Raw genomic sequence first — 21,832 nt, 5'->3', positions numbered from 1 at the left:
CTCCACAGGGAAATCCTGTCTCCACAAACGAACAGTGGTGTTTAGGCTGTCGCTAGTGACTGTTGCTGGTTGACTTCCACCAGGGGCCAGATAGCTCTATAACTTTTAGGTGGATATTACACAGAGAGGTTCTTTAGTCATCTGTCGTAAAGACATGTCTTGAGTAGCTTCCTACGTGTTCTCTACCTATGTGTCCCATCTACAGGCATCTGCAGGCACACATTGAAGAACATGGGTCTACATACCTGAGGGAAGGGATTTCTTTCCGATTGAGGGCTCTGGTTTGGGATTGAGCCCAATCGCCAGGGAATGAAGGAATCTCTGGAACCGTGAACTCCATCCAGCCTGGCCCCTGAAGGATACCAGCAAAGTTTTCCCTCTGGTGGTTAAGAGCAGCTTGACACAGTAAGCACAAAAACTGAAGTGAAAAAATGTCAGCCTCCCAACAGGCTGATCTCAAACTCTTAGAGATCTGCCTGCCTCTGCCTCCCATGTGCTTGGCTTAACGGAGTGTGCCGGGTGAGGACATGAATTTGGATCCCCAAACACAAGTGAAAGTCTGGGCCTAGGCAGCATGTGCCCGTAGTCACAGCACTGGGAAAGTGGTGACATTAGGTTCCTGGGGCTTGACTGTTGGCTAGTCTTGCTGAATCGGGTTCAGTGAGAGACCTTGTCTCCAAAACTAGGGTGGAGAGCAATTGAAGAAGACACGAGACCTCAACCTCTGACGTTCACACGCATAAACACACATTTGCACACACCTACGAACACACATATGCATGCACGTAAGCATGTACATACAATAAACTACATAAATAAATAATAAATAAATCCGTTAAGTTGAATCAAATTTAATAGAGTTATTTCACAGAGACCCTTAGGAGGTGCCTAGGGTGTGGTCAGCTCTGAGTTTGACAATGTTAGTGTTAAGATGGACACTTGAGACTCCAAACCCTGGCCAGAGCAGAGAGGAATGCCTCCCTGGCTATGGTGTATTCTCCAAAAGATGTATCAAGCTGCCTCCTCACAATACTGGCTGAGGCATCAGAAGTCCCGGTATCCACTCCTGAATCTTATTTAACTAGTTTCTGACCTTTTTTGCATCTAGTATCTTCGTACTTATAAGTTCTTTTTTTTTAAAGATTTATTTATTTATTGTATGTATATGAACACTTTGTTGTCATGCATACCAGAAGAGGATATCAGATGCCATTACGATTTAATCATTATATATCCCAATTGAAGCCCCCTCCTTCAACACCTCCCTGGTCCCACCCTCTCTTCCTCTTCCCCCCATTCCCTTCCCCTAGTCCAACGAAGAGGGAGTTCTCCACTATTGTCATCTGCCCATAGCTTGTTAATCTTTAAGGTTTTATCTCTTCCATTTATAACTCAGTTCCCTTTCCTCCACCTTCTGAGCCATTCCAAGGTTTACCCTTCAGGAAACCCAGAGCCTGAGAACTGCCCAGAATTCTCTCCCAATCACTGCCAATGCTCCGCTGGTCCCCTCCTCTCCTTTCCCATCGCTGCCATCTTGGTTTGGCCTCTCTTGGCCTGTCACCCTCTTCTCATTGTACGTAGTTCTTCCAGCTTACTGCCAGGCCACTTGATGGGTTTTTCTTAGACTCTTTCCCGTCACTCCCCAGCCTCAAATTTTCCAGTGGCCACCTGATACACTCCCCAGCCTACCGCACAAGGCCTCTCTGACGTCATTTGGGACATGCTTCCCACCACTGCCCACTCCTCACTTTTGCTCCAGACACATGGACCCACCTGCAGCTCCCACCAGCAGTATGGACCCAGTATGCCTTGCACACACCATGCGTTATAATGCACGGCAGGAGTTGCCCCATGAGGAAGCCTCCCCACACCCTGGTGGGCTTTACAGAGCTGGACCCGCCCTGCTTGTGCATCTTGATGGTAATTCCTGTCACATTCACTCGTAAAGGTTCACTGACTTTAGACTTAAAGTTTCTGGATCCTATCCCGTCCATCTTCAAACCCCAACCCAGCTCCATGTTTAGCTCCATGAGGACTAGGGACTGACTTCTTGCCTCGTTTCCCAGAGGAGTCCTACCTTAGGTGGCCTCAAAGTTTAGTATAGGTTAAATGCTTCTTAATGAATAAAAAACAAAAATGTCCCTTCATGAAATGAGACGTGCTAGACATTGGAGGAACACTCGCCTTTAATCCCAGCCCTCAGGGAGACAGAGGCAGGAGGGATTTCTGTGAGTGATAGGCCAGCCAGGTCTACCAAGGGAGTCCAGGACAGCCAGGGCTACACAGAGAAACCCTGTCTTGAAAAACCAAAACCAAACCAAACCAAAAAGTAACTAAAACACAAGTGCTGAAGAGGAAGGAGATTTTTTTTTTCTTTTTTGCATAATCTACAGAAAGCCTAGGGATGTGAGGCCCTCTTTGCATAACAGAATAGGGAACCTGTATGCAGAGAGCTTTGCTGATGGCCAGGGCCACAGTCAAAAGTACAGGGTAACAAAGCAAAGGGGTGCTGACTGGGTAGGGCTCTGCGGTTAATGGAGCCAGCATGTTGGAGGAAATACAGACGGAGAACCATCAGGTTCCGCCATGATGTTTACGGGAATGAAACTTGAGCCCAGAAAACTGAGTTAGTCATTCATTCATTCACCACTGTAACTTCCCACAGGTCAGTCAGGCCCTGGGTGTACAGAAAAGAACAAAAAGTGGGGTTCTTGCCCACACAGAAGCGGTAGGGCAGATTGTCTCAGGATACCACAGTGAATGCCATGGGAGAGAGCCATGCTGAGTCAGAGGCTGGCAAAGCCAGGAATTGGGAGGCTCTTGGTGTTAAAGTCCTTACCTGCTGCAGGGCGTGGCTGCCATACCCTGCCCTCTACCTAGGGGCAGGGCTTCTCTCCCAGAGGCCCTTCACTATATGATCCAGACATCTTGGTGCCTTGGCCCCCTTTTTGCCCTTTCCTCCTTCCCCCACCTTTCTGCCCTCTCTCTCTCCCTTCCCCTCCCAGCACGCACTCCCCTTTCCTCTCCCCTCCCCTTCCCTCGCTGCTCCCAACAAACCTGCATTTATATAATAAAGCTTCATCTCCTTGCCTTCCGGGAGCTTATGGTCAAGGCAACAGGGTAGATGCCATCAAGTACCCATGTGTGTACATAAGGCTTTTTAGAAAAAGAGTAAGAGCTCTAATTGTAGGATGTGCTAGAGATCTTAAGAGTTGACAAAATTGAAAAAGGCAGCCTAGTCAGAGAGGACAATGAGCAAGGACCCTGTTCTGGGAAGGAAAATTTGTTTGTTTGTTTTGCTTTGTTTTTGGAATTGAACCTAGATAGCATAGCTAGAGGGAAAGTCAGAAGTGAGAGACAGAGGTGGGGGTGGAAGAAGGAATGTGTAAAGAGAGAGGAGACAGGAAGGGGAAAGGAAAGGAAGGAAGGAAGGAAGAAAGAAGAGGGAAGGGGAAAGGGAGGAGCTGGATCTTAGTTGCAAAGAAGAGCAACTGGGAGCTTTAAAGTAAATGGGTGGTGTCCGTTCTGAGGCTGGGAGCGATGGCTCTGATTGCTTTGGGAAGAATCCAAAGTCAGAGAGACCTCACGGGAGGATGCTGAGGTCCTTCAGGTGAGAATGAGATTCATGAGCTGAACAGAGCTAGCAGGATGGGAAGAAAAAGGAGGAGGCTGGATTTGAACCATGGTGTGGGGGTGATGAGGATGGAGTCAGGATAAATGTCCTGACTGGGTTTCTAGGAGATCTGAGTGGATGGGTGGTGAGATTAGCAACTTCATTATTATTTCAATAATGTATCATTATTAATAACTTTATTAATAATTCTGAAATGTTGTATTGCGGGAAGGGGATAAATGCAAGTGTCTGCTGTTTACTGTCCTACCACTCTCTCAGCCACTGTCAGATGGAAGCTTAAAACCTGAGCAGTGGTGGCACATGCCTTGAATCCCAGCGCTCAGGAGGCAGGGAAAGGCAGATCTTTGAGTGTGAGGCCAGCCTGGTCTACAGAGTGAGTTCCAGGACAGCCAGGGCTACACAGAGAAACCATGTCTGGGGGATGAGGGATGTGTGTGTGTGTGTGTGCACGTGTGCGCGTGCGCGCATATGTATGTAGTTTTTGAGACAGTTTTTCAATATAGACCAGGCTGATCTCTAAGTCACTGTAAATGACCTTGAATTCCTTATCCTCCACCTCTACCTCCCAGGGCTGGGATGACAGACATGTGGCCCTATGCCAACTGCCAGGGAATTTACTTTAAATTCAGGATGTGAGTTCCCGTGAGATGCCAATAGCCAAATGGTATGAAAATCAGCGAGTCCCAAGTCCCTTGTCATCTTTCTCTGCTGGCATCACGCCTCCTCAAGCCACTAAATGAGGCCGCTGTGCTTTCCAGTGCCTTGGCAAGCCTTGGGCTTCACGCACCTTCACTCTCTCCTTTGTAAGGACCATTCCTGTGGCCAGAGTGTGGCCTGGGAGCACCCCTACACTTGGGCTGCCCAGGCCTGAGTCTCCAATCACAGGCATTCTGCAGGCGATCCTAGAGTCTAGGCGTGGCTTCTCGTATTTTTATTCTTTCATTTATGGGCATGGCTGTTCTGCTTGCCTGGACATCTGTGTGCATGCGTACAGCAGTGCCCCCTGGAGTTCAGAAGGGGGTGTTGGATTCTCTAGGGCGTTGGACTGGAGCTGCACAACTCCACGTGAGAGCTGGGGATTGAATCCACGTCCTCTAGAAGAGCAGCAAATGCTCTTAAATGCTGAGCCATCTCTCCAAACATCTTCCTCCTCTCTTTGAGGTGGAGTCTCACTATGCGGCCCCAGCTGGCATGAAATCACTATGTAGAATAGGGTGGCTTCAAACTCACAGTCTTCCGCTTCCTGAGAGCTGGGATTAAAGGCGAAAGGCCAAGGTGACAAAGTGTTTTTCTTGCTGGAAGCACTTGCATTTTATTTTAATAAACACCTAAAGTCGTGGGAATGAAGTTCTAAGAATAGGGTTTCAGGCATCCGGTTAGGCATGGAAGAGATTATAAAATAGTGTGTGTGTGTGTGTGTGTGTGTGTGTGTGTGTACATATTTTTGGGCTCCTGTTCAATGTATTACATGCTGTCACTCTAAGGTCTGATCATTTGGTCACTGGACACTTGACCACAGCTTTATCATAGGAACAATTTGTCAACAGGACACGTCAATATATTAATGCATTATTTTAAAACCTATTAAGCTTCCGCATTTTAATAATTTATCTTCAAGCATTCATCAGATTACCTTCATCTGTTCCTTAGCTCATTGTGCCTTCATCCTTGTTCCTTCATGCTCATCCTTGATGGCTTGTGTTGACAACCTGACTTGGCCCCGAGTCATAGATCCTGCTTTGTGTCGAGTGTTTTCCTCTGCTGCCTGGCTTACCCTACTGTGGTGGCCACAAAGCTTCTTGCGGGATTTCACTCCAGTGCTGTGTACCCCGTGTCCTGCTTTCTGTCCGAAACTGTGTTCCTTCAGTTTTGAGAGAGTGCTCCGTTGACAGAGGGACAGTTCGTACATTGGAGTCCATGAATGCTTTGGGAGTTTATAAATGCTTGGAATCCTACTGCCAAAAGTTGATGGATTCATGTGTGTTTTGTTGAGGGGAAGCAGAGAGCCTATAGAGACCTTCAAGCATTTGGGGGTTATATGGGGTCTACCCCCAAATAAAAGAAATCGGTGGTTTAGGTGGCTGATTTACATATTTCAAGTATTAAAAAAAAATCCACCATGGGGCACATCATTGGGTGTGTTTACTGCTGTTACTACCAACACCATGCTTATTTTATCACCATGGCCACCAAGTTATGTAGTTGTATTAGTCAGGGTTCTCTAGAAGAACAAAACTGATAGAATGAAAAAAAAAAAAAATATATATATATATATATATATGGGATTTTATTTCTTTGGTTTTTTGTTTTGTTTTGTTTTGTTTTTCAAAGCAGGATTTCTTGGGGCTGGAGAGATGGCTCAGTGAGTAAGAGCACTTCCTGCTTTTCCCAAGGACCCTGGTTCAATTCCCAGCACCTACATGGAAGCTCACAACTGTCTGTAAAGCCAATTCCAAAGGATCTGACACCTTCACACTAATGCACATAAAATAAAGTTAAATAAATAAAAATAAAATATTTTAAAAAACAAAACAACACAAAAACAGGATTTCTCTGTGTGGCCTTGGCTGTTCTGGACTTTCTTTGTAGACCAGGCTGGCTTTGAAATTCACATTGCTCCACCTACCTCTGCCTCCCAGAGCACTGGGGTTATAGGTGTGTGCTACCACGCCCTGCTCAAAATCTTTTTTTAAATGTTTGTCTCTAAACTGTAGGCTCAAGTAAAATAAAAAAATAAATTAAGTGCTTCCTTACCTCAAGAGGGAAGAACCGGGCTGGAGAAGTGGCTCAGAAGTTAGAGCACTGGCTGTTCTTCCAAAGGTCCTGAGTTCAGTTCTCAGCAACCACATGGTGGCTCACAATCATCTATAATAAGATCTGGTGCAGGCAGAATATGTATATATAATAAATAAATAAATCTTAAAAAAAAAAAGAGGGAAGAACCAGGGCATAGTCACAATCTAAGCAAAACTTACTCTTAACAGTGTAAAAAAACTCAGAGTCCAGTATCTAGGATTCACTTACAATCTTCTGAGCTCTAGTAAAGGGTCACTTCTTTGGCTACACCCTCTGCAATACACACAGTTTGACTTCTAGGCTCCAGCTGGCTCCACTCATCACTGATGCTGTTCCTGGTGGTCATCCCATTGTATTAGAATGCCCAAAATGCCGGGGTCTTCTGCAACCGGGCTGAACTTTCACCAGTAGCTTCTCCTGGGCTCCCTTCATGGTGCCAAGACTCAACTTCTCTGCATGACCCCTTCAGGCCTGGGCCTTTAACTGACACTGAGGCTCACCTCTCCCAGTGCCAAGCCTTAGCTGCTCTCCATGACCTCCTTCATGCCTTCAAAACCAGTATCGCCTGGGTGACTCCTACACCACCAAATTTGGCTGTCAGCTCAAGGCACAACCTTGGCCACCTCTGGAGCACAGCTCATGTGTGCTGACTCTCCGGAAACACTTCCCAGAAGATAACATCTCAGTGATGCTGATCTATTCTTCATCGCTGCTATTTTCTCAGTTCCAGGTAACCATCATCAACTGCCCCAGTTTCACTTCAATGGTACTAGTGTCTTGTTAATTACAGCTGACTCTTTTGCCCAGCTGACCAGAACCACAGAATCTTAATTCAAAATAGCAAATATGCAGCCAGGGAGATGAGGGGTTGGGTGGCACATGGCTTTAATTCCAGCACTCTTGGGAGGCAGAGGCAGGTGAATCTCTGAGTTTTGAGGCCAATCTCATCTGCGAACCCAGTTCCAGGACAGCCAGAGCTACACAGAGAAACCCTGTCTTGATAATCTTTAAGTAATTCTCAGACTTTTCTCTGAACTTCTCAAGCCAGGCTTCCATCATCTGCATTTTTCTCAGCATTTTTCTTCCCGGCTCCTGTGTAACAGCTCACCACATTATGAACCACTCACTTTTTTGTTTGTCTGTTTGTTTGTTTGTTTGTTTTTCACCCAAAGCTCCAAAGTTCTTCCATGGTTCTTCCAGAAACAACATGGTCATGTATGTCCATGTTTGTGGTAACAATTTCTGTCCTAATTAGGCTTACTATTGCTGTGATAAAAACAAACAATCAATGGCCCAAAGCAGCTAATGTGGAGGAAAAAGGGTTTACTTGGCTTATACTTCCACATCACTCTCTATCATGGAGGGAAGTCAGGGCAGGAACTCAAACAGGGCAGGAACGTGGAAGCAGGAGCTGATGCAGAGGTCATGGAGGGGTGCTGCTTACTGGTTTGTTCTTCATGGCTTGTTCAGTCTGCTTTTGAGAGGACCAGGCTGACCCCCCCCCAAAAAAAAAGTCATCAGTCCCAGGAACTAGGAACTAGGCTGTAGGTCACCAGTTCCAGGAACAAGACCATAAAAGTCCCTACCCAAGGAATGGCCTGGAGGTAACCACAAGAATGGGAAGGTATCTTATCTCAGGGTGGGCATCTGTGCTGGGCAGCCCACCAACCTCGTAGTACTGAACATTCATGGTACAGAAAATGCCTAACTTTCCTGAGATCTGTAGATGGCTCACCCAGTGTTAGTTATGTTAGTTAGCCAGTCACTTTTTAACAAGCTTCCCCTTACTGAATGTCACCCAATCGTGTAACTGCTAAGCTGGGAGTTCCCGGCCCTTGCTCAAACCCCAATAAAAACCCTTCTGCCCCTGAGCTCGGGGCTCTGCACTCGAGAACCACTGCATGGCAATGTGGGCCCAAGCTTGAGCTTGTGATTAAGACCCTACTGTGTTTGCATAGGAATCAGCTCCTTGGAGGTCTTTGGGGTTTGAGAGACTTGGGCATAACTCTTTTTTTATAGAACCCAGGACCACCTGCTCAGGGATGTCCCACCCAAAATGGGCCCACCTTCATCAATCACTCAAGTAAGAAAATACCCTACAAGCTTGCCTTCAGCCTGATCTTACGGAGGCATTTTCCAATTGAGGTCCCTTCCTCTCAGATGACTGTAACTTGAGTCAAGTTGACATTAAACTAGCCAGCACAGAAATACATATCTAATATGGATTTTTCAGTACAAATTGTGAATGTTGGAGGCAGCTTTTGAGGGCTAGACCAAGAAGCTACTGGGTTAATTTTGGCCAGAATGAGGTGGTCTTCCTTATAAGAAGTGATCATTTATCCTCCTGCTAGTTGTAACAAGATGTTGAGGCCCATGCTGAAAGGGAATAGGAACTCTGGCTTCCTTAGTTCAGGTGTCCTGGATCTGAAAAAGAGAACACCCAGAAGGAGTTATGGAATGTGCAGGGAGTGGAAATGGGGAAGTGCTTCTGTTTATCTGCCCGCTGATCACTCAAGACCGTATTTCAGTTGAGACAGAAATCACTAGGCGAGCCACACATTTCAGACTGAAGTGACTTCTCACTGCCATAAAGGTCAGCAAAGCCAACCTGCTGACACAGATCCCCCTCCCCCACCGACTCTTGAGTCATCGTGTCTGAATGACTATGCTGACACAAACAGGTCTCACCAGGTGAATCCAACTGACAAGAAGTGGGGCACAGGGCAGCCTGGCAGAGTAGAAACAGGAAAGCCCAAGGCTCACCGTTAGTCTCCACTCTGTTACCTCGGGCCAGAGGGCTAGCTGGTGCTTCATGTCTGGCTGAACAGGACAGGCACAGGAAGCAGAGCTCTTGACATAGTGTGGGTATGGGATTAACTTTGACCCTCACATCTTCAGAGGTGATGTGTGGCGACCAGGTGGAACCCCCAAACCCTACAGAGCTGCCTGTCATTCCTTTATGAATCCCTTTATATTGAGCTCTTGGGTGCCCAGAGCGGTGAGCTTACATCCAGAGGTCACAGCTATGGGCCCCTCTCCTGGCAGAGCAAGAAAGGTGTGACTCCAATGGTCAGCTCAGGGATGAAACAGGGACCAAAACTTGGTGTATACAGTTCTCCTTCTTGTCACTAGGTGGCAACACTACCAAGGCCTGCTTAATTCTGATCCTGGCGAGCCATCTCCAGCATCTCAAGCTTGGCTGGCCCAGAGCCCCGGTTTTGAAGGCAGCACAGGCCAGTCTGAGTGCTGTGTCCGCACTTAACCCTGGCAAACCAGCTAACTTCGATTGAGACTGTTTCTGTATCTAAGATGAGGATTACACCAGTTCCTTATAACACCCGGAACAGAAAATGAGGCCGAAAACGAGGCCACCGCAGTCTCTGCCATCCCACAGGCCACAATCCTTTTCCTTACATTATTCTCACCCTTTTGTCCTTCACGTCTACCCCAGTGTTTTTTTCTCTGTTTTGTTTTGGTTTTTTTTTTTGAGACAGGGTTTCTTTGCTGTCCTGAACTTGCTTTGTAGACCAGGTTGGCCTTGAACTCACAGGCCTGTCTCCCCGAGCTCTGGGATTACAGGCAGGGCTCCCAATGCTCATTCCAAAGAAGCACATGAAAGCATTTTGCGGCAGAGAGAGAAGGCAGGAAGTCCCCAAGTGAGACTTTTCTAGGGCAGACCCAACTCTCTCACCCTGTCCTTTTCTTGGTCTTAACTTTTCCTCTTCTATCCTGAGCTTACTTATGAATCAGGCCCTAAGCTAGGCAGGGCAGTGAAGCAGAAACATAAGGACAACCTGGAGAACGCCTCTACCAGCACGGCATCCAAGTTCCTCAGGTGCTAAGCTTATTCCCAGGCTGGATGGGGGGTGGAGGAAGGGCAGGGTCAAACTGATTGCTAGGACAATAAAACACATCAATCCTAACTGATTAACAGCCCCTGTCTGGGTACCTGCCTACCCTGGTGTTCTGTTTGGTTCATGGCTAGATGGAGATTTGCATACAGCCTTTGAGCCAATGGGCTGGTGGGTTGGTCAGTTTTGCATTGCCATGACAAAGTCCCAGGAAGAGACTATCTAAGGAAGGTGTGTTTAGTTTGTAGTTGGGAGAATTCAAATCCAATGGGGCTCCTATCCTTTCAGATCTCTGGTGAGGATGGTGAGTGGCAATGATGAGAGCAGATGGCAAAGGGAGTGGTCACACGGTGGGTTAGGAAGAGGGGAGGAAGAGTAGGGGAAAGGAGGGAGGGTGAGAGATAGCATGGCGGTTTGAATACGAATGACCCCCCCCTTAGGTTCAGATACTCGAACACCTGGTCCCCAGTTGTTGGTGCAGTTTGAGGAGGGGTGGGAAGAGGTGCCAGAGGAAGTATGTCACTTGGGGGTGGGCTTTGAGGTTTCAAAGCCTTGAGCCATTCTCAGTTCACTCTCTCTGCTCCCTGCTTACTGTTCAAGACGCGAGCTCTCAGCCTGCTGCTCCAGCCGCTGTGCCTGCCTGCTGTTGTGCTTCTCTGCTGTGACACGCTGGGACCATAAGTCCAAATAAACCCCTCCCTCTGCACAGGCTGCCTTGGTCATTATGTCTCATAACAACAATAGAGAAGTAATTAATACCGGGGAAGGAAGAGGAAGAGGGGACAGGGGGAAGAGGATGAGGAAGCCAGAATCTCCCATCAGGGCGTACTGTCAATGACCTAAAGAGCTACTCTTGACCTCTGACCCCCTAAAGTTCTCACCATATGCCAGTGACATCACCCTGGAGACTAAAGCTTCAATCAGGAAGCTCTGGGGTTTTGAAACCCCAACCATTACCTAAAGCCAAGTAGCTGTGTTTGGTGTGGGATGGATCGACGGGATGGGCATGAAGCTGGAGGCTGAACTCAGCTCTCCGTGGTGCCTTCCAGGTCAGAAGCAGCAATGGTCGTCCAGGTCAGCTAGCTGCTCTGGGGGCTGGTGAATGCCTAGCAGAATGCCTGGCTTCTAATAGGGTACAGTATCCAAGAGCCCACTCAGGGAGCCCCGAGTGTCAGGACCCAGTGTCCCTCCCTGGGAAACCCAGGTATGCTCACTGTCTTTTGGCTTATGCATTTGCTGAAACATATTTAGCTCACAGAATACAAAGGAAGGGATCTTCTGGTCAGGACTTCTCGGCTATGGTGATGGAAGGGCTGCAATCATCTCTGAGGTCTTTTCCTTGAAGAGTCAAATTCCCGGGAGAAGTTTAGATTGGCTCAGCCTGTATCACATGATAGCACCTTGACCAGATAAGTCAAAGTCTTGATTGCCAGCCCTAAGCTTAGAAAAAGGCAGTTTTTTTTTTTTTAATTTGTTTGCATAGTAATTATATGTATGGGTTTCATTATGACATTTTTATGTTTGTATATAATAGTTTGATCATAATTACCCACCAGTACCATCTTTTGTCTCTCCCCGCTCCTTGATCACCTTCCTCTTCCTGACTGATCCCTCTCTACTTCTTAGGTCTTTAGTGATCTAATGAATTTTGTTATAGTGGCTTCTTGAGCTCCTCCTTGCTCCATGGCAGAATGTTGGCAGGAACAGTCTGTGAGCCCGAGAGTGCAACAGGTTATGCCCAGAAGATAGCATTCGCCGCTGGTCGTGGTGGCACAAGCCTGTAATCCCAGCACTCTGCGAGGCAGACGGATCTCTCTGAGTTCAAGGACATCCTGGTCTACAAAGCAAGTCCAGGACAGCCAGAGCCATACAGAGAAACCCTGTCTCAAAAGAAAAAAAAAATAGCATTCCCCAATACTCCCTCCCTTCCTCTGGCTCTCACATCCTTTCCACTTTATTATTGAGCAGCCAGCCACTCCTTTTCATCACTTTGACCGGTTATGGGGCTCTGTCGTTACCATCGCCCACTGTTTAAATAGTCTTCTCTTGTCAAAGCTGGCCACAGCACTAGTCTATTGGCATAAGCATTATTTAACAGGCAATGTTAAATTATTTGACTTTGGTACATTATTTCCATTTATCGAAACAACAGCAGTTGCTTTTCCGCTAGCGCCCACACCATCCTAGCCATAGGCTTTAAAAAGGTTTACAGATACCAGTTCCCTTCTGTGGATCAGGTTTCAAATTCAATCAGAAAATGCTTGGTTATCTTCGTAACAGCCTTGCCACTGTTACACTGGTGGGCACATTTTGCCTGGAAGGTGGGCAGGGTAGCATGTAAGACTCTAGATGATAAGTCCCTTCTCCACAGCCTGTATGGCATCTGCTGGGGCTCTCAGGGTCCAGTCTGAAATGAGGAAGCTTCTGGCTCAGTCCCAGCTTAATCTCCCTATGTCCTGTGACCAGATCATATAGTCTTCGGCATTAGGGCCTTAACATTCTTGTGGGCATTCGAGAGTCATTTTTAAAAGATTTATTATTATTATTTTGAATTATGTGAACACCTGTGTATCTGTGTATGGGTTTGTGTATTTCCCTTTTTTAAAAGACTTAAAAATTTTAATTGCGTGTGTGTGTGTGTGTGTCTCAATATGAGTTGTGCAAATGGGTGCAGTGCCTATGGAGGCCAGAAGAGGGCACCAGGTCCTCGAGCGCTAGAGTTACAGCTGTGTGTGAACTGATAGTAGTGGGTATTGGAAACTGAGCCTAGGTCCTCTGCAAGAGTTGTGCATTCTCCTAACTGCTGAGTCATCTCTCCAGCCCCAAGAATGTTTGCTTGGAGGCAGAAACTTGTTTGTATGGCTCTGGCTGACTCTGAACTTGATAAGGTAGACCAGGCTATCCTCAAACTCAAAGAAATGTGCCTGTTCCTTCCTCCCAACTATAATACTTATTCAGACAAATACAGACCAACCAAAGTCAAATTAATTTAATCCGAGTAGATTGTTCAAGCCAGCATAAGGTTTTTGTTTATCTTCTTAGAGTGAGTTAACTCAGATCATATATCAGGTACATAAAAAAAAAAGTTTGGGGTGGGAAGTGGGGTGGCTGGAACGACAGTTCTGTTGGCAAAACACTTCGACGAAAGCGTGAGGACCTGAGTTCAGATCCCCACCGTCCGCTTTAAGAGCTAGGCTAACACCGAGCATCCATAATCCCTCCTGGAGCTCCTAAACTGACTAACTAATCAATGGGCTCTAGGTTCAGTGAGAAACCTTGTCTCAAAAAATAATGTAAAGAGCAGTTGAGATGTAACCAAAGTCGACTTCTGGCCTGCACACGTGTGCTCCTGTGTGTGTGTGGGGAGGGGAGAGGAGAGACTGCTGGCTAGTTTTCTGTCAACATGACATGATCTAGAGTGGTTTAAGAGGAGGGAACCGCAACTGAGAAAACGCCGCCATAAGCTCAGGTTGTAGGCAAGCCTGTTGGGCATTTTTGTAATCAGTGATTGACGGAGGCGGGCTCAGGCCATTGTGGGTGGAGACACTGATGGACTGGTGGTTCTGAGCTCTATAAGAAAGCAGGCTGTGCGGCAGGAGCCACCATAATATAATGTGTGATGGTTAGAGGGGAGATAAAGAGTGTTGTAGTCCAAGAATAGCCACACAAACCACTCAGACACCAATCTCAGTCAGACATGGATGGTTAACACCTGTTCCAAGCTGATTTCGAGCAGGGCCACAGAAAGGACTCGGGAGCCCAATTGTGCTGCTGGTCTGTCCTTACAGCAGGCTTTTGTAGGAAAACCAAGTGCAGAAGCCCTTGGGGTGGGGGGACAGCCAGTAATACATTTTAAGTTCACTTTGGCTAACTAGACAAAGTATTATCATCTAACCTTGAAGCTGATTGGCCCTAAGTGAGGTAAGTGAGGTGGTGGTCAGAGTCCTCCAGAGTACAGCCAAGTGCAGAGATAAAGCATAGAATGTAACCAGAGTGTAGCCAAGTATGGAGATAACATAGCATGAATTATGACACCATTGAGTCATAGTAAAATATAAGGTTAACTTGACCCTCTGGCAGGGTTTGTTAGTGTCAGCTTTGAATAACTACCTCTAGGAAGCAGGATTAAAATTTTTTAACTTAATTTTACCTTCTAAACAAAAATGGATACTGAATACAAAATAGCTTCACCTTTGTAACAAAGAGCAGGTCTGTTGTGGATATAAACATGTTTTTGTTTTGCTCCCAGGTGTGGGATGTGGGACTGATTCAGATGGTCACAGCAGCAGACTATTTGCCTCATGCTGGCACTGAGAGGAGCTCTTTGCCAGCTGCAGATATTTTAAATCTGAGGAGTCTGGTAAGAGAATAAATGCCAGAGCTCAGAGAGTGTGAAGGAGCTCCGAGAAAGAACGAGGCTGCTGCTGCTTCCTCCTGTGGTTCCTGATTGCTGACGATGCGGTGGGACAAGAAGTTGGAGATCTCCTGGAAGGAGGATTGGACTGGCTCTAAGGAACCCGATGACCCTAACCAGCAGGAAGCAGCTAAAAGAACTGAGGCCCCTCTCCCACTCCCACTAACCCTTTATTCTACCTGGTGTTGGGATGTTGGAAGGGATTGGGTGGAGCAGGGAGAAAGAGTTATAAGAAACATAAATAAATGAGTTTTTAAAAACTACACCAACACAGGCCCTAACAAGAGAAGTGGAGCAGCTTGAACATCATGAAGAGAGATGGAACTGGAGACTTGAGGGAGGAAGGTGTTGGGCCTCAGACCCAGACAAGCAGCTTCAAGTGCCTTTTCAACCAAGGTGGATCTGACCTCCAGGTTCTCCCAGCATCCTTTAGCCCTAGCTGCTGCAGGGCATGGCTGCCCTCTCCATCCCAGAGATTCTTCACTATATAATCCAGACATTTTGGGTTCTGTCTCTCTTCTCTTTTTCTTCTCTCTCTTCTTTCTGCATTTCTTCTTCTCCTCCTCTTTCTCTCTCCCTTCTCTCTCTCTTTCTGTTTCTCTCTCTCTCCCTTCCCCAGCCCCTCCCTCTGTTTGGACTCTTTCTGTCTCCCCTTGCATGGTGACTTCTCTGGCCCCATTCTTTGGGACCAGTGAACCCGCCAAGAGCTGCTCCTAATAAACCTGCATTTATGTGCTTGTCTTGAATTAGCTCATTTCGACACCGAATAATGCTTATCAGAGAGGAGTAGCCTGTTGTGAGTGGCCAGCTCAGCTCCCTGCGGCCACGGTGAGCTCCCTGCCAGAGCCATGTCGGGGTCTGTGGCTATGCACAGCAGGAGAGGTCGATGTTGATGTCTGCGGCTCATTACCATTAGGGAACATAGGGTCACCTCTAGTTGGGGCAGATGTCCTGGGGCTGTGCAGGTCTGGCCCCGCCCCTCACTGACTGTTCGGGAGAGTTGGTTCCACCTCTCACTGGGGGGCAGCCTTCGGGAGGGCAGGCCCTGTACCTCACCAAAGCAGTACAGCGGAGCTGGCCCTGATGGTTGGGGTGTGGGTGTTGAGGAGCTGACCCTGCTGACACTGCCACCCCAGTGCCTCGGGAAAGGTGTCCACAGAACCATGAGCTCCGGAGAGCTGGCCCTACCCCCACCCCTCACCGGCTGCAGCATCAGTCAGAGAAAGCAGCCCTGAACCTGCCTGCACAACACAGCAGAGCTGACCCTGGTGGTGAGGGCGCAGGTGAGCCGCCCCGAGGGCGAGGGCACAGGAGAGCTTGGCCCCACCTCTCATCTGTCATGAGGTGTGCAGTGGAGGAGGAGGTGATGTCTTCCACCCTTGTCCCTCTCTACCTGCTGTAGTCTGGGAGAGCTGACCCCCAGGCATGAGAGTAGGAGAGCTAGCCTTGCTCCCTCACTGGCTGTAGCGCTTGGAGGAGTGGACCCTGCACCTCACCTACGCAACGCAGTGGAGCTGGCCAGAGGGCGTGAGAGCAAGAGAGTTGATCCCGCCTCCTGCTGTTATTGGCATTGGGTGGCTTAGCAAGAGCTTCACCCGAGTGGGCCTGGGTGGCATAAAGCTGACCAGCTTGGCTCCACCCAGGCCCAGATCCAGGGCTCTGAGTTGGCCCACCCCAAAAATTCCATATCATCTGTGAATGTTTGGGATATGTGAAAAGGCCAGTCCTGCTGACCCCAAAGCTGCAGGAGCTCCATGAACGCTGCACAGCAACAGGATAACCGGGAGGAATCCCGCTGAGGAGCCAATATCGATGGTGTCTCAGAAGCCAGAGGTCTCGAACCAAAGCAATGACTCATTGCAATGAACATTTGCAAGTGAGGATGTGTGGGCAGAGGGGTGTACTGTGGGACACACTGTGACATATTTGCACAGTGAGATATTTTCTATGCTTTGGGTTTTGTTTGTGTGTTTTTAATTGGGGGGGGGTATTGGAAGGGTGAAGAGCAGATATGAGGGTACAGAGAGATGAGCAGGACTGGGGTGCATGATGTGAAACTCACAAGGAATAAATAAAGAGCTAAAAAAGAAAGAAAGGAAAGAAAAAAGAAAGGAAGGAAGAAGAAAGAAAAAAGGAAAGAAAAAAAAAAGAAAGAAAAGAAAGGCTGAGTAAGCCATGAGGAGCAAGCCAGGAAGCAGCACTCCTCCATAGGCTCTGTGTCAGCCCCAGCCTCCAGGTTCCTACCCTGTGTGAGTTCCTGTCCTGACTTCCTTCAGTGATGAACAGTGCTGTGGAAGTGTACGCCAAATAAACTCTTTCTTCCCCAAGTTGTTTTTAGTCATGGTGTTTCCTCACGGCAATAGTAACTGGCCAAGACACATTACGCCACAGTAGTTTTTGGAGAGACACATCTCTGTTCCTTTTCTACTCCTATCTCCCATTCTTTGTGTTGTCCCCACCCAAGGCCAGGGCAGACACTGGTCATCTCCATGGCAAGAGGAACTCCAACAAATATCTCCATCCGTGTTGGGTAACCTAAAATGTCACCATCAAGGAGTTCATTCCCTTGAGTCAAGCACTACCCCATGGTAGGTTTTAAGGTGTTAATCCACTCTGTGTTTATAATCCCAGCTGTCAGGAGGCTGAGGCAGGAGGATTTCAAGTCTGAGGCCAGCCTAGATACATAGACATAGGAAGACTCTGTGTCTAAAAATAAATAAATTAATAGAACAAAGCAGAACAGACAGGCTAATGTTGGTCTTGGTTCCCTAGCTCCTTTCTTTGCTTAGGATTCCCTTGAACAACTCTGGAATGCTGAAATCGGTCTGAGAGAAGGAAACCTGGGCAGAGGGGGTAGAGACAGCTTACCTGTCCTCTAAATAAGTGGGAAACCTAGATGCCTTACTTCCTGTATCTCAAAACCACAGCAACAACTGACATGGGCTGGAAATATTAATAATATACATTGCTGGTAAGTTGTGGCCCGGCAGACAGTAAGCCCGTGAACTCTGAGTTCACCCGGCTCCCTTTTTTTCCCCACCCACACTCCGCAACCTGACGACTGAAATTCTGGGTTCAGTACTGCTAGGAAGAGGTAAACAGAGGCCCACAGGTGGGGAAGCAGGAGGGGGCAGGTGTCAAGACGACAGACGACACAGGTGCTGACTTACACCCATCGCTGCTTCTTCGCCTTTTTGTAGCTTGGGCTTCCCCGGAAGCTGTTGTCGACCTAGATCAGAAAAGGTCAACTCAGAAGTGTCTGCCCTGCACTCACGCAGCGGGCTCCCTGCACTGGACTCCCCGTGTTACAGGGGCCAACACTGGTCTGTCTGTCTCCTATTGTACTCCTTCCAGACCTTAGGACAAAGTAAAATTTCTTCAGAACCCCTAGTGCTCCGTGTGACCAGGACAGCAGGACTCCCTGAGTCAGAGGTCCTTCCCGGGCTCTGCAGGGCATCCAGCAGCTCTCCTAGGATTATTTTTCCTGAGCCTGGAGTATGGACATCGTCTGATGCTGTGGACAGGAGCCAGGGAGTCGGGAAGAGCAGATGGGCTGCAGCTGGAAGGCTATCTCCCTCTACCGCCTGTGTTGATATAAAATTTCAAAGTGTCTAAAAATCCTAAATTTGAAGCTGGCATTTCAGGATGGAGAGGAAGCCGCCTTTGCCAGGGAAAGAAGAAGAGTAGTGTTTAAATATTGAGACCTATAGCATGCGACTTTTGTGCTTCCTTCCAGGTCATGTAAATGTTAGGGGCAAATCTGATCCATCACTGTACATTGTTGGTCTGTTGATTGTTTAGACATTGGAGCAGAGTGTGGTACAACACAGTTGTAATTCCAGCACCCAAAAAGCAGAGTCAGAAGAATTACTTCAAGCTAAAGGCCAGCCTGGGCTATTTAATGCCGGGACGGTCAAGACTACATAGACAGATAGGGCCTCAAAATAAACAGAGAAACTCATTATCCTAAAAAATGGATTTGAATCCTGAAGTGTGATTCAGTGACAGAATTTGCCTACCATGTTGGAGGTCCTGGGTTCCATCGTCAGTACCAGCAAAGGAGGAAAACACACACAGGAAAAAGAAACTCATGTAGGAATTACGATTTTAGCTTTTCTTCCAAGTTGGGAAATGCAGCAATCACTGTGTCTGAATTCCAAAACGACGCTACTCAGTGGAACTACAGAGACGTGGCTTATGCTTTTGGTTTGTGTCACTTTCCAATTCACTGCACTTCCAGTGTCTGTGTGTGCCTAAGAACTGGTCCAGCCTGGGGTCATTCCCATCATGAGCAGGGAATGAGATGTCTGTACTCAACAGCTGCCTCTCCCAAGCCCCTGTGTGGGGACATCGAGCTGCCCCCAGCCTCAGCTCTTTTACCAGGCTGATCAGAAAGGAGAAGTAGAACCACTGAGGGTCATTAGAAAGTGGAGAATGAAAGGGGAAGAGAAGTCCTTGCTGAGAGACGGATCCAGCACACGTGAGCTTGCATTTCTAGTTCTGGCCCCAAGTCTCATTCAGAAGATGCCCCGGGCCAGTCATGTGCCTTGTGTGGGGGTTTCTAGGGGAAAATCACCATGCTGCAGCAGGGGTGGGGAAGAGGTACCTCTGACTGGAAGGAAGCCTGCCTAGGAAAGGCCAACTCGTGGTCGGCTGCAAAGAAAACTGGACCCAGAATTCTGTGTCCCCCGGAGTGACAGGGAACACAGTGACACGGCTTCTTTGCTGGACCTGCTCCTGGAGGAGCGGGAAAGAGAGGACCAGAGCACCAGCCCTTAAATTCCAGCTCCTGTAGGGAGTGGAAGGGACGGCTGCTACTCATCACACATCCCAGGCCATGTGGAGTCTCTGCTCCAGAAGATGAGTGCCGGTTTGCTGTTTTGTTGGGAGACTAAAGATTAGGATTCCAGATATGGCACTGGAGGGAAAATGAGTGTTCAGTGGAGGTGTTCTGGCCAGTCTCCCCAGACTCTGAATCAGGGGCTCAGCCGAGCCCTACTCTTGGGCAAGCTGGGACAATGGCTTTGAAAATAAGAGCCTCCCTCTGCCCCTTACCCAATGATTGCTATGAGATTCTCTCATAGGAGGAAGCCACAGGCAGGGGGCAGGTTTGTCAGGCCTCTGTCACAGCTGCCCAACACTGCCCTCATCCCAGATGGTAGGAGGCACCTGAGCAGGAATCATCAAATGAGCCAAAGGCACCGGACAGTGGGTTAGGAGTTGCTTAACAAGCAAGTGGCTGGCTGCTCTTCCCCCCTTCGAGAGAGCGTGGCTGTCCTAAGGGAAGCAGTAGGGGCTGGCTATTCTAAGGGACTACAGGCTGGGCCTGCCACAGAAGTCTGGCCCTATGCTATCTGCCTCCTCGGTGCTCAACCACTCAGCAGAGGCTATGGAGCTAGAAATGGCTCCACAGCAGCCCTGGAGGAGACAGCAGACACCTGGCCTGGGATCTTCTGAGAAACAGGTGGACATCAGAGGGAAATGAGGCACACTGGCTCCAACCAGATGTCCAAACTGAAAACTACCCTGAACTACTCCATCTTGGGACACTCGAGGCGCCCAGGCAGCAGCCACCCTATTTTCTAAGGGCCTCCTTGGCAGGGTGTGAGAAAAGACTGCCTACTTCCTCCAGCGTGAGGCTCTTGTTGCCTCTGCGCTACTCAAATTCCTGGTGTGGAACTTGGGATCCTTGAGACTTGACTGTATCTCTGGAGCAGCCAGCCGGGAAGACGTACAAATGGGAGAAGCGGGGATTCCCCTGCCTCCTATCTCTCCACGTGGGATCTTACACTCAACCCTTTCTCTAATCGCAGAGCAACCCGTTCCACCGTCTAGAGAAAGCACAGTGCGAGAGGCAGGGTTGGGGAGGTCACACTGAGCAGCTCTGGGGAGGGAGGGTGAGGGGCATGTCTAGAGGCTGAAGATGATTTGAGGAGAGGCCAGCTTCCCAAACAGGTGAACAAAACATGGACAGGAGGTATGAGCCGACACCTTAGAGTCTGGGGGAGCCCCCTGAAGGCAAGAGGAAAAACCAGGTCCCAAAACAACAGAAAGTAGTTTGCAGGATGCTGTTGGGGAAAACGAGGGAAGCCGCTTTCCAGGGCTTATTTCTTAGAAAATATTTATTTAGAAAACTATTCACGCCCTGCTCTCCCTTCTGTGCTATGGGTTCTTGGGCATCGCATCATCCATGACACTCCGGGGCAGCGGCTTCTTTCCTGTAGGGTGGAGTCCATTGGGTATAATTTCCTGCAGCTTCAAGTCCTTCCGGCCACTGTAGTTCTTGTGTTCAATACTCGTCCAGGCCCCTGCCACTGGGTCTCCGCATGGAGGTATGAGGGCAGCCTGGCCTAGGTTTGCATGCCTCTCCAATGGCCAGTGGGAGTAGCATCGACTGGGAGGCTCCCACCTCTTCCTGTCCCGGAAGCTCAGGGCTGGAAGCGCGGGGAGCTGATGTGAGGCTGATGGAAGGCATGCGCGCTGTACACCACCTCCGGGGGCGAGGGCGTGCCGCTGGCCAGCACGGAGCACAGGGGCTCATGGCTGCTCAGCACCGAGGTGAAGTACTTGAGCTCCTCCGTGAGTTGTTTGATCTCCTTGCGCAGAGCTGCGTTCTGTTTCTCCAGGTCTTCGCTCTCCTGTCAAGGGACAGTGGGCAGGATGATGAGTGTCAGGGAAGGTGGGAAGGTTGGTGGGGGTGGGAAGGAGGTGCATGGGGGCGGGGGTGGGGGGACAGAGTGGTCTTCCATCAGCACAGCCATGAAGATTCATGTACACATGAGGATATGCACACGTGTACACATGTTTGCACGGGCACAACTATGTAAGCACGTGGGTATGTGCAAATATCGGGTTTGACTGATAAGAACAGCAGTGATTCCACACAGGCTGTTTCATCTGTCCTTAGCACTGTAACGGAATGCTGGAGGCTGAGTAGTCTATTTGAGCTCAGAGTTCTGGAGGTTTAAGGACATGGTGGCTGAGGGTCACGCGTGATAGAAAAAAGTGAATGGACAAGTGGGGAGTGTAAAAAGAAGCGTGTGTGTAAAAGAGAGAGGGGAGGTCAAGTCCCTTTGTAACAATCCGCTTATGATACCCAGCCTCATCCCTCAAAAGTGAGAGAGACAAGCTGGGCAT

The 21,832-nt window shown here is 48.5% G+C and overlaps 1 protein-coding gene across 2 annotated transcripts in view; it reads right to left on the bottom strand.

The window, feature by feature from the left end:
• Positions 1-21,832, bottom strand: part of Batf (basic leucine zipper ATF-like transcription factor) — a 44,691-nt gene that overhangs the window by 1,323 nt on the left and 21,536 nt on the right. Inside the window, exon 4 of one of the 2 annotated variants that reach the window (XM_060387881.1) lies at positions 246-352. In XM_060387881.1, the coding sequence (XP_060243864.1) occupies positions 246-352 (107 nt within the window). Of the gene's footprint in view, positions 1-245; positions 353-20,799; positions 21,334-21,832 lie in introns of those variants that run through there. The other variant, XM_021634164.2, reaches the window with a different exon arrangement.

The sequence above is a fragment of the Meriones unguiculatus genome, chromosome 7 (genome assembly GCF_030254825.1).
Source record: "Meriones unguiculatus strain TT.TT164.6M chromosome 7, Bangor_MerUng_6.1, whole genome shotgun sequence".
NCBI lineage: Eukaryota > Metazoa > Chordata > Mammalia > Rodentia > Muridae > Meriones > Meriones unguiculatus.
The sequence above is the reverse complement of the archived record's forward strand: the minus strand, read 5'-3'. Positions and strand labels throughout refer to the sequence as shown.